The sequence below is a fragment of the Apostichopus japonicus genome, chromosome 23 (assembly GCF_037975245.1).
Source record: "Apostichopus japonicus isolate 1M-3 chromosome 23, ASM3797524v1, whole genome shotgun sequence".
Taxonomy (NCBI): Eukaryota; Metazoa; Echinodermata; class Holothuroidea; order Aspidochirotida; family Stichopodidae; genus Apostichopus; species Apostichopus japonicus.
The window spans coordinates 5066248-5078401 of NC_092583.1; the positions used below are offsets into that span (position 1 = coordinate 5066248).

General features: G+C 36.0%; 2 protein-coding genes across 4 annotated transcripts in view; both read right to left on the bottom strand.

Annotated features, from left to right (window-relative positions):
* The window catches only part of LOC139964689 (1-phosphatidylinositol 3-phosphate 5-kinase-like), a 147586-nt gene that overhangs the window by 107823 nt on the left and 27609 nt on the right, over positions 1-12154 (bottom strand). The gene's annotated exons all lie outside the window — the stretch shown is intronic.
* LOC139964711 (melatonin receptor type 1B-like) lies at positions 280-12148 on the bottom strand. The gene has a single exon (XM_071966569.1). The coding sequence runs from the start codon at positions 5733-5735 to the stop codon at positions 4722-4724; it is 1014 nt and encodes a 337-aa protein (XP_071822670.1). The 5' UTR covers positions 5736-12148; the 3' UTR covers positions 280-4721.

Sequence of the window (12154 nt, forward strand, 5' to 3'; positions counted from 1 at the left end):
TTCTGTAAACAAGCTAACAATAGCAATAAATATACTCAGACTCATAGGATGGTATTTCCAATGGTGCACAATGTTATCGGCTGTCGATCCAGGGGTAGGGAATCAAGCCCTGGGAAGCTGTAGTGTGTTCAGATAGTTTTAAACTGTTCTCTTGACGTCATAGCAACTTTTGCAGGGAAAAAAGCATGTCAGAAAGAGTATACTGTAAATTTCTCTGGAATGTATTTCACAGCTCCAGTGGTGATCAAGGAGGATAAATTTATTCCCCAAGAGGCTACAGTTGTCTTCCGATATTTATTATTCTCTCATAGCAATTTTAAACTTGTGCAAAAACACATGTCAGAGAGATGAATTTAATTCCACTGGAAATGCATCTATCATCAGAACCAATGTATTACAGTGATCTTGTCCCTGTGAGGTTAAATATCAAAATGATGATCATCCTGACAGGGTGGTGATAATTTTCAACTTCAAGTTGCCATAAATGTCATCAAGATTTATCAATTCATTCCAATATATTATGGCATGCCCCATGATTCTTCTGGTAATTCTATACCGTACATTGTATTGCATAATGGAGTAATGGAGGACAAACAATTAAACACAGGACGAACTGTAAAGCTAGTATGCCAGTGACAGAGTACAGAGAAGAATTAATTCTAATTTAAATAATCTGCTCACTTTTATAACAACACATTTATTTAACTGCATAGTGACAAAATATGATCTCATCAGTTTGAGATTCTTTCATGACAGCTGTTTGTACCATGCATAAATTACAAATAACTAAAATCTTGATTTGAGAATATTTAGTTCAAGTTAAGATGCTATATCAAGCTTCCCATATTAGTACATATGGAGGTATTATAAAACAACAACAACTAAGATTCCACAATTTATTATTAAACTGCTTACAAGTCTTACCATACATACAAATATCACAAAATTCTGCCAATAACTATGAACTCGCTCAAATCTAATGTATTATTTTATCAACATTCTGAATTGTTCCTTAATATCAAGTTATAACTCTAACATAAATAGTTAGATCACGATAACTTTCTGCCTTGTTCAGATTTGCAGTGAATAAGATTGACATGCATCTAGAGCACACTGTTTAGACAAACCCTTGAGGTTAGGCAGCATAAATATACTTGTGGACATATAACTTGAGATCGAGTACTTACTAATACTTTTTATGATATTGAAGACAATGTACATATAGCTTTCTGATCATTATATTTAAAGTTAAATAAAATGGATGACGTATTTGTCTTGTTATACTGTAACTCTTACTCTCTTTTCTGCAAATCGCAGGTTTCAGAGCTACTTCTCTAACTGAAAGGTGATCGATATAAACACCAAAGTGACCTTTAATGAAATTTACCAGTTCTTTTCATAACAACCTTGTTTGGACTTTTATTTCCTTCCCAGCAAAAAGGTTGAATATTATTACACAGATTTGACACAAATATGAAAATCTTTTATTGGACAATTCAAGTAGATAAAATGAGAAATATTTCCTCTGCTATCACAAAACAAGATTTTAGAAAAGAAGTCAAAACCTCTGTCTGATGAATATTCAATAGGGAAAAGCAACCCACCAAGAATAGTCTTGACTTCAAATATGGTATATGGATCTGGCAATATTATATACAGAACAAAGAGATGAATAAGCTCAGTACACACTGAGACTGAGATGCTGTTTAGTTCAAAGGAAACTTACTAGAAATTTAAATGAGTCCTTTTTGATTGATTTTATTTTCATGTTTCTTATGAAAATCCCCATATAATGTTAATCATCAGCTGCAGTAGTTTTCCTTCATCACAAATATATGAAGGAAATGTTAAGAGAACGGCATATTTCCTTTATACAAATACACCACAAAGGCAAAGCAATGAAACATTTGGAATTGAATGGCTTTATGAGTTACTACATATTAAATGAACATATATTCGGTGAAAAAACTAACCATCTTGCCAGTTACTCATGTTTGTGTCGGTAAAATTATTCACAAACTATCGAGGCAAAGATCTAAACGCTATTAACGCTTAATTCTACCAGTGAACATTTACACTTTGCTGTACAGAGAGGCAATCTTCGCTTTTAACACAGTCCTAACAGAACAAAGCAATCTCTATGGCATTTTATGTATTTGTCAATGCATAGTATTGTACCAGTGAACAGTAACACTTTGCTGTACAGAGAGGTAATCTTCGCTTTTAACACAGTCCTAACATAACAAAGCAATCTCTATGGCATTTTATGTATTTGTCAATGCATAGTATTGTACCAGTGAACAGTAACACTTTGCTGTACAGAGAGGTAATCTTCGCTTTTAACACAGTCCTAACATAACAAAGCAATCTTTATGGCATTTTATATATTTGTGGATGCATGGTATTGTACCAGTGAACAGTAACACTTTGCTGTACAGAGAGGTAATCTTCGCTTTTAACACAGTCCTAACATAACAAAGCAATCTCTATGGCATTTTATGTATTTGTCAATACATGGCAACATCTGGGACTCAGATTTGCTATCATGAGCCCACAATAAACATTTCACAAATCAGTATATCATTCTGTTACTCTGAAAGTAAATGTCTAATGGCAGACACAAACAAGGAGAGGTTTGAATGATTATGGATGTTGGAGGACAGGTTGATAAGCTCTCATTGTATGTAACGGTCACTAAGGTTACTACTCAGTGGCATCACCAGACGTTTTCATCTGTGGTTGCTGAAGGTGGGGGGGGGGTCATTTTACATACTTTTGCACTATTTCCTATTCCTTAACATTTGTAACCATAGTAACGGTACTGTTATCAATATCTCTCAACCCAAATCGAACAGTTTATTCCAGAGTTTCCTCTGCTAACTTTAATATGGAAGGGATAGTCCAACCAAAAAATATAAACTTGATATATTTTAGAGAAAGTCACTATTCTTTTGAATGATAACCCTGTGTGCTCTGTTCTCAAATTGCTTTACAGTACAGTACATAAATAAATGTATTGTTCACAATTTGTCTAACAAAAACCAATGCATTTCTAATTTAAAATTGGACGATTTTTTTTCAGTAAAACTTGTTATTTGCCGAATTAAATTTAGAATTTTGGATAAAATTTAAAAAAATTAAATATGCTATAGCGATGGGATTTTGACAATTGGGTTCAGTTTCTTGTCCTTTCAATTATTTTGTCTGAAGTTCTCATTTTGATCGGGACTATTCTTTCAACAGTACAGGTTAATTAAGCATTGTATATGATTTACTATAATTATGATTTAAATAAATTTGTATATGAAGCTCAGTATCATCGACTTAGGCTTCATTCATTCAGTCACTACAAAACTGTTTGTCCAGCACCATAGTCCATCAGTTTTATTACATTAATCGGCTTAAGTCTCTACAGTCGTCGGAAACAATATTTTAGTTAGGCCTATTCTGATGAATGATCAGTCTGTGTGAGTTCACGCGTGTGATGTTGAAGTTACATGATATATAATTATGCTGAATATCTAAGCCTTTTGTCCCACACACTTTTGAAACACTATCAGTGGCCTACATAGAGTCACCCTATCGAAAAGGAATGCAAACCACCAAATTGTAGGCTACCTATGTTATAGGGGCAGAAATCAAACACAAATGTTTTTGGCCTTTATTCACTCGATTTGGCCGGTAAATTCTCTTAATTTGGCCAGTTGTGTTACAGAAAAGCCTGGCAACCCTGTTGTAGGCTGTAAATTAAGTACAACTTCAAACTGGTATCACACTGTGACACCATCATATTGTTTGTTTTGTGTTACTGGCTATACTGCCACAGTGCCACAGGTTTGACTATAGGTCACCCTAGAATTAGCTTCTATTTTGAGTAAGTAATTACCTGCTTCAATAATTTATACCCAACGAATCAATATTACGCTCATCATATCCAGTATTTAGAACATTTTAATATAATTTTCCATGGCTAAAATCTTGGCCAATAGGATAAATCTTGAATGCCACGAAGCCTCTTAAGTCCACCATATCCTATAGCTTCCAGGGGCATTGACCCTGGACCTCACCCGGGCCCTATGATGGACCCCTGTATCCCACGCAGATAGCTCAAAGCGTGCTTATTGACAGGGCAATAAATTGAATCTGTCCACCTCCCCCAATTTGAAATCCTGGCTATGCGCTTGTGGACGTTCCATATAACAATTGTATTAAGCTATAAACATACACATGATATTTCAAGCACGGTAGCAGGTTATCTTGTTGCATAGCTTGTGTGGCAAGGGGAGAGCGATTGCAGGCCACCTAGAAATGACAGAAAGCAATAGGATAATATTTAATGTCAGGTGCAATTGACTGGCATTAGTTTGGGAATTCCTGTCAATTACGGATAAATGCCCCCTGCCCCCCCCCCCCCCGCTGGTTATGCCACTGTTACTACTATATTACAAACACTTCAATCAAGTTCAAGGTATGAATATTTCAGAATTTATTTTGCAGAGTGCTAACACTTTTGAGAGCTTAACGAATACTGTATCTGGCATAAAACATATCAAAATATATTTCCAGCTGTTAATCCCTGTGAGCGAAAGCTCTCAGATGATTAAAGTCGACTGAAAAGGGAAAAAAACTATGATGGTAATTTTAAGCAGTCTTAGATTTATTAAAGTAATTTTTTTTGGGGGGGGGGGAGTCATTTACCATCCCATCATACAATTCTATAATTAACCAATAGAAGCTACTACTACCGTGGTGGTATTAGCCGGCAGTCTTTCGGGGTGACATACGTACTTGAGACTAAAAGCTCTACGGAAATTCTTGTTCATTCCAGCATAAATTAAAGGGTTGAAGACTGAATTAGAGAAAGCAAAAATCAAGCAGAAAGCAGTGAGTCCACCGGGTTTCACCTTTCCAATCGTAGAAAGATGAAGGATGAAGTAAGGTGACCAGCAGAGGAGGAAACAGAAGAAGACCAAAGCAGTCATTTTGGTGACGGCTATCTCCTCCCGTGAGAAACCTTTCGGTTTGCTCTGCGTGTTCAGCATATTCGCTGCACTTCGAGTACTCTGAAGACGGAGCTTGGCGGAACGGATCTTCTTGAAAGTGAGGATGAAAAATATGGGCGTGGCGATCCCACAAGATTCAAAGACAGTTAGTAGGAGTAGGGTCTTATACCACCACGATTGTCTGTTAGTCTCGACGATACCGCAGCCTCCCAACTCGGGGATGAAATCAATCTCACCGAATCCGAAGAAAGGAAGGCAGACAAGAAATATAGAGTACACCCAAACAAAAGCAATGATGATTCCTGTACCAAACCGTCCCCAGTACTTCAGGTAGGTGTGGCGAGGCTGGGTGATGATGAAATAACGATTTGCAGCGATGACTTGTAGACTGTTAACGGATATAGCGATGAATGTCACCAGAGAGTAGAATGATGCCTTACATATGGTACGGTGTTCCTCATGGAACTCCATGAAACGGAAACGAGAAAAAAGCAGAGGTATGCTGATCAGGACAGTGCAAGTGTCTGTCAGAGCTAAGCTGGCGACCAGGGCATTGGCCGTAGTCTGCAGCCGTTTGACACGTAGTATGGTGTAGACCGTTAGCAGATTACCGACAGATCCGATCACGACAACCAAAGCAACAAACACAGTCATAAGGCTGACGACGAATGGATTATCACTGCCATTGGTGATATCCTTTTCACCTAGGGAGATGTTCAGCGACGCTTCCATGACGGTCGTCACGATATAAGGAAGCCGACAGATGAAGTCCTAAATGAAACAAACACTATAGTGATATAATTCATCTACAACTAGTTATAACCAGTCTGAACAAAATTCATCCCTTTCATAAAGTCCACATACAGAGTAGTAATAATCAACTCAAGGCTGTAGGCCATCAAAATGCAAAATTTCCAGTGCATAAGGTCTGAGAAAAAGGTTCCTGAAAACAATACATCTTCACTCAAATAAAGTACAAATAGGTTCAAAACTGTCCCCCGTTTTCCTTAAAACAAATTTGTTGCATGTTCCAAAACTTATGTCACAAAATTCCAACTTGGACTACTTTGTTCGGGTGAAACTAAGCTTCTTCCAAGGTAACGTTAATTAAAGGGTTCGATAAAAGTCACACAGAACTAGGATACTTTAAACTCATCATATATAAACTGTCTGACCATTTATGTGAGGAAAGACAAGCTGGCAACATTCCAACAGGAACTGCTAAAATGTATTAAATAGCTGTTATTTTTTTCAACTTAAAATTGTCCCTACCAGTTGTAAATATATTTATACATATATATATCTACATATATTCTTTTTGAAAAATAATTCAGCCAAAGCAAAACATTATCTACAGTATGACTTGCAAAGTATTTTTTTATGATTCAATTCAGCAAAACATTGGTTTCTTGTTTCATACTCTCGTTGCGACAGTTAAACTCACTCTCATTTTTGCGCTTTTCACAACTTTGTATTTCTGCTTTCCTCTTGTAATTGTTATCCACGGTTCTACACACAGGAAATAAGTAGTAACGGCTGAATATAGCTGGTTCAAGATTGAATGAAACCTTTGTTTAGCCATCCATTAACTTCTCCGTCACCATGGCTATGCAAATGTAAATGGTTAAAACATCACTTCCATAGCTGCAGTAAACGCAACTCAGATATCCTTAACTCGTAAACAGCGCAAATCAAAACAACACATCGACTGTTTGTACAGCTAAACAAACAAAGTCAGAATGATCGCAGAAGTATCTTCATATCGTTCTCATGTTTTATTGTTTGTTAAGTGCGGAAGAAATTGTGGGCTTTCTCTTAGGGAAAGGTAACAATCACAAGATGATGTCTCCTCCAGTTAATTTCAAATTTGCGCAAAACTGCTCGTATGTGAATCATCCATGCAAATATCAAACTAAAACACCTGTTTACCATCCATAGTAAAAAGTAAATATTTCCAAGTATCAGAAACAGTTTATATATCATCCGGACCGTTAATTTAAAAATCAATAATTTACTAACGTCAAAGATAAAGATGTGAGATATATATGTAATATGTCCAATAGCTCTTATCCAGTAACTTCTTCAGATTTTGTCAGGATTCCTAGCATCCTTGAATTCCAAGGGTGATGAATTTAGTTTAAGTCAGTGCGGAACATTAGTCAGAATCGATCTGATCTCACTCTAAACTTGGCCTTGATACAATACACAGGAATGTGTACAAACTTTGCGTCAGCTGTGATTAAAAACAATCTGAACAACATATTATGAAGAAAACAGATTTAGGGAATTCTTGAACGAATTTGCAACTTCACCAAGAAATTTCCAGTAAATCGCTGTTTTACTTTCAGAAATTTGAACTTTCCTCGCTACAGTGTAGCTTGCTAATGATAGCGTCCCTGCAGCCCCCGAAACGACGTGCGGTGGATGATGTCACAGCCACTCATCGTTCTCCACTGTTCAAAATATATTAGATTAAGTTGGCGCGAGGTTCAAAAATTCACTTCTCCTGAATCATACGATGAAAAATCCCCGAACTAGGGCCGAGGCAATGAAAATATTTTGGAGTTTTTTTCATATACCCAATAGATTGCCACTAAAAAATTCCTTTAAATCTGTTGATACAACTATCACAAGAACTTTCAAAATCCATACAAATGAGAAGAAGGAAAAAAACTCCTTTCACAGCATTCCACCTTAACAAAAATAATTGATATGTGATCTAGACGCCAACTTTAACTTCCATCCAATTTTAAATTGAATTTAAAAATGGCAAATACTGTTCAAATTGTATCACAGTGAAAATCTAATAAACAAGGCTTAAATTGGGGTTAACTTTAAGCCTGAAATTTTCCACTTCTTGCATATTTAATCATTGACCTTATCATCAACTTTACACCAGCATGGGAAATTTCTTCCATTGGTTAACTGGTTGGTAAGCATAATTCCAGGTTTTGTTCAAATATCACAGCAAGGTGTGTGATTGGTCGATCACAAATTCCAACTGTGATTGCTGCCATCCCATGGCATAAGAATTATTTGACCAAACTTAAACATATAAACTGAAATTTGTTTTGATGCCATGCTGAGAAAATACTAAAAGCATGATAAAAGTTTGACCCATTTTCATTCACATCTAAGGCAAAAATTCATTTCATGATTATTTTTTTGTTTTTGATTACTCAGTCTAAATAGTTTTTGAATGAAATTCTCTACACGACCTTGTTCTATTCCTGATACGTGTGTTTCCTTCGCATATGCACTTTTGTAAGTAATATACGAGGCTCAATAACTGACCTTCACTTAAGGGTTTAAATGAGTAGTTGATTGACTTTATATGCAAAGAACACTCGACCGACTATTAACCAAGCTGTGGAAAGATCTTTACAAGGATAGAATGATTTATATACACCATTATGTAGAAGTAGAAATGTAATTTAACTGTAAAACAACCTGTTAAATATAGAAGGAACCATTGCTCATTGATCTGGTAGAATCTATTGGACAGTTCAACATCATGGAAACAAAACTGGCCTTGAGTTTGGTTTATAATGACCATGATCTAAGAACCAATGGGATGATGAATTGAATGTGATGCAATCGATGCAGGAAGTGGCTAATAGAGAGAAACATGTAATTTTGATGCAGTCATCCTTGATTTTACTCAGGAAATTTACTCACGAGTAAGATTCATTAGTCTTGCTAACTTCACCATTGACTCATGAGAACTAATGAGAAATTTATGTAGTGTTTTTTTTTTATCTGTTTGATATGAATAGTTCTGTTCTGAACAATATTAATCAATACATTTCATGAAATTCATAGGCTGAATCAGTATAAAAGGTAAGGTGGGTATCTTGGTAGAAACGGAGAAATTCAAAGGAATATGTTCTCTTTGCAAGATTATGTTGGGGGATTATGTTTTTTCTAATATTTTGACAATGACATTAGTGCTTGAGTTTATGATGAGAGTGGAACAGTATGTAGATGTAGGTACAGTGTAATGTGATTAGTATGTATATACCAGAGCATGTTAATACGCAATTGTCATTACATAAATGGATATGAATTTCAGCAGGAACAAAGAGGTCACAACTTAGCACCTGCTTTTAAAAAAAACCTTTAAAAATTTGCATATAATTTTTAATATTAATCAATAATGTGAGACAGTTTACAGTATATTTTGCAGACCAAAACTTTCTAACGAGAAAGTTACGGCACTTATACGGCACCTCAAAGCATACTTGCACTAGACGTAGCCAACCTGTTGTTCATTGCTGTGCAATACGACTAGTGCTCCAGGAGATGCCGGCTATTTATAGATTAGTTGAAAAGTCTGGAGAAGCTACTTCAATGAATCCTTATTGTTAAATGGTGATGTCTGATGTGTAATTATGGACTAATAACATGTTGCTTGATTGTTTTCAAATATGGAAAAGTTCTGTTCATCTTTAATAGCGACCGTTCCACCAAATTCGATGTGGGGGTGGTCAACTTATGAGCTGCCTAAGAGTACAAAGGTTTGTTGCATTGAAAGTGTGCAAGTACATACACTGTGGAGAGATTGCTTAGGCCATACAGTACAGTGTGCACATGTAAAGGTAAATCGAACGCAGTGGTTCAAACCTGCTTGGGCATTAACAGTTACAACTTTTCACCAAATTTTACACTTAAACACATGAAAATAGAAGGGAAAATTACCAAATGATGAAATTAAGGAAGAATGCACATGAATTTTTTCATCCTTATCATTAATTTGAATAAAAATGTAACTGAGAGTGGAGAACGTTGTTAGTGATTTTTTAAGGATTTCTGGACCGGGTAATGACGGCTTTGACCCGGTTAGTAATTTTTCGATCAGTCCTCTGCATTCCTGGTACCTGTTCCCATCATTCACAGATATGTTTTATACAAAGATGGGAAGAGGTACGTCCTATAGAAGTCAAAGGAAAGCTCAGGCCTAAGTTAGTCAAGAATATTGCAAATATGCTGAGCACTGCATTTGCAATCAATGTCATTTTTCCAAGAAATGATGACAGAAATATTTCTGACAAAGGTGAGATGTAAACTATCTTGTGGTTAGCAAGTTTGTTTATTGAAGTTTGGTGGTAACCGAGTAAACCAGATAATTTAGGTTGAATCAATTAAAGTTCCATTTTGAGTTGAAATTTAAAAATTAGTTGCAAATGTAACAATGAAATAATCATAAAAAGTATATGAGACAGACGACTTTGTGCGTTGAATTAGTTGTAAATAATTCTCAACAATAGGTATATAGCCAAATATTTGTTAGCAATTTAGATTTCTTTGTTAAGAACGAGCAGTATCCAATAATGTGTGATTATTATATGCCTTGGACAGGCTGATACACAGACACAATCTAATGCAGAATAGATGAACTCAACCAGATACTTTAGGTGGTTGAATGGGAAACGTAAATGTACACCCTGGGAAAACAGTACTAACAAGCAGATAACATGCTCGATGCATGGGAAAGGGGGAGTGTTACCATTATGAGGAAGGAGGCAGGTATGTGACAAAGCCAAGAAAATCAAGCACTTTAAACCACAATAACCTATTATTAATACGGTAAAAGAGCAAACATCTCTTTGTTGAATAACTTGAAGAAAGAATAGCACAGACAATAGAAAACAAACAAGCGCTGTGATCTTTTGTAGAGCGCTCTATCAAATACATAGTAATAATCATAAATATCCAATTTTCCTAACAACCTTTTTAAATAGCCAAACAGAAGTCCTTTAACTTTGTTTGAAGTAATAGTGGAAAAACAGTAAAACATGACTACTGGTAATACAACCACTCTAGGTAAGACAATTTCCAAAGAGGAGGTACAAAACAGTAAATAAAGGCTGAATATATACTCCTCCTCCTATGCTGAGAGATTCTTACCATTCATAGCAAGAAGAGATGTGATAAAGTTAACAGTAATTATCAACTTCACTGATGCAGGTTACAACCAATCAGTATCACCCTGATCATTTTACACTACTTTTTCGGCGGCGAGATGTACAAGGAGGGTGGGGTCAATCTTGTCCCTACAGAAAAGCAGTCTCTTTATGCTTAATGCTGATGGCAGCATATCATAATGAAGGGATAAGACCCAACCGTGTAGGCTATAGGTATTAAGCCATATTTACATATGTCTTACTTGAAAATGTAAAGTTAAAAAAAGAAAAGACTTGAAAAATACTGTAAATTTAGCAAAAACTATGAATGAACTTACAGTCCAGTTAGTGACTTACCGATTTTTCTTACAGCACCTCTGTTAGTAATGTTATGATGACTCCACACAGTGATTCTCATAATCATTGTAAATTCAATGTGTCAATTCATTGCGATAATAAAGGGGGGGAGATGATGGGGGCGTGAAAATGAGGGGGGGAGATGGGGGGGAGAATTTACCATGAAGATGAACAATACTCAGCATCTCAAATATTTTGTTACCAAATTTGTTAAGAAGGCAAATCGTAATTATCAAAATGTTACACATTTTGTATACTTTTCAGTAACACAAGAAAAACAAATCCCATTGGAGAGTAATTCTGTAGAAACATTCGAACAAGCTTAGAGCGTATGTCTTGCAATTTATAAAGTTGGAGATCCTTTCTACTACTTACTGATCTTCCTGAATGAATGTAACATTTCTGTCATGCAAGTTGATTATATAATCACTGAGGGGTAGGTAGGGGTACACGTTCCCTTTCAGAATTTTCTGCTTTGTATGTATCTTAATTTCTGTGTATATGCACCAAGTTAAATCCTCAACAACTTGCATCATAATAATCAGTAGTTATTTTTAGCGACCACAAATGGGGGAGAAGCACGCTAGGGCTTATGTATTACAACTTACACGTCGAGGGGCTTCCAATTCAACATTTTTCAAATCAAACTTGGAATATTTTCAATTTTGAAAGTAATTTCAGATGGGAAAACCGCAGATTGCTCTTGGATGAAAAATCCACCTTACTATGACCCGGCCGGGTGTCGAGCCCCGAACCTCCCGATTGCTAGGCCTCATTGCTTCAATTGCCTCCGCCTTTATCCACTCGGCCACAGCACCAGCATACACTCAATGAAGCTATAAAGAGGAATTCAGTGAGCATGATAATGAATGAATGAATCATTAATCTTAC

Excerpts from the sequence above, each read along its gene's own strand:
- LOC139964711 (XM_071966569.1), bottom strand. The coding sequence starts at position 5,735 with ATGGAAGCGTCGCTGAACATCTCCCTAGGTGAAAAGGATATCACCAAT.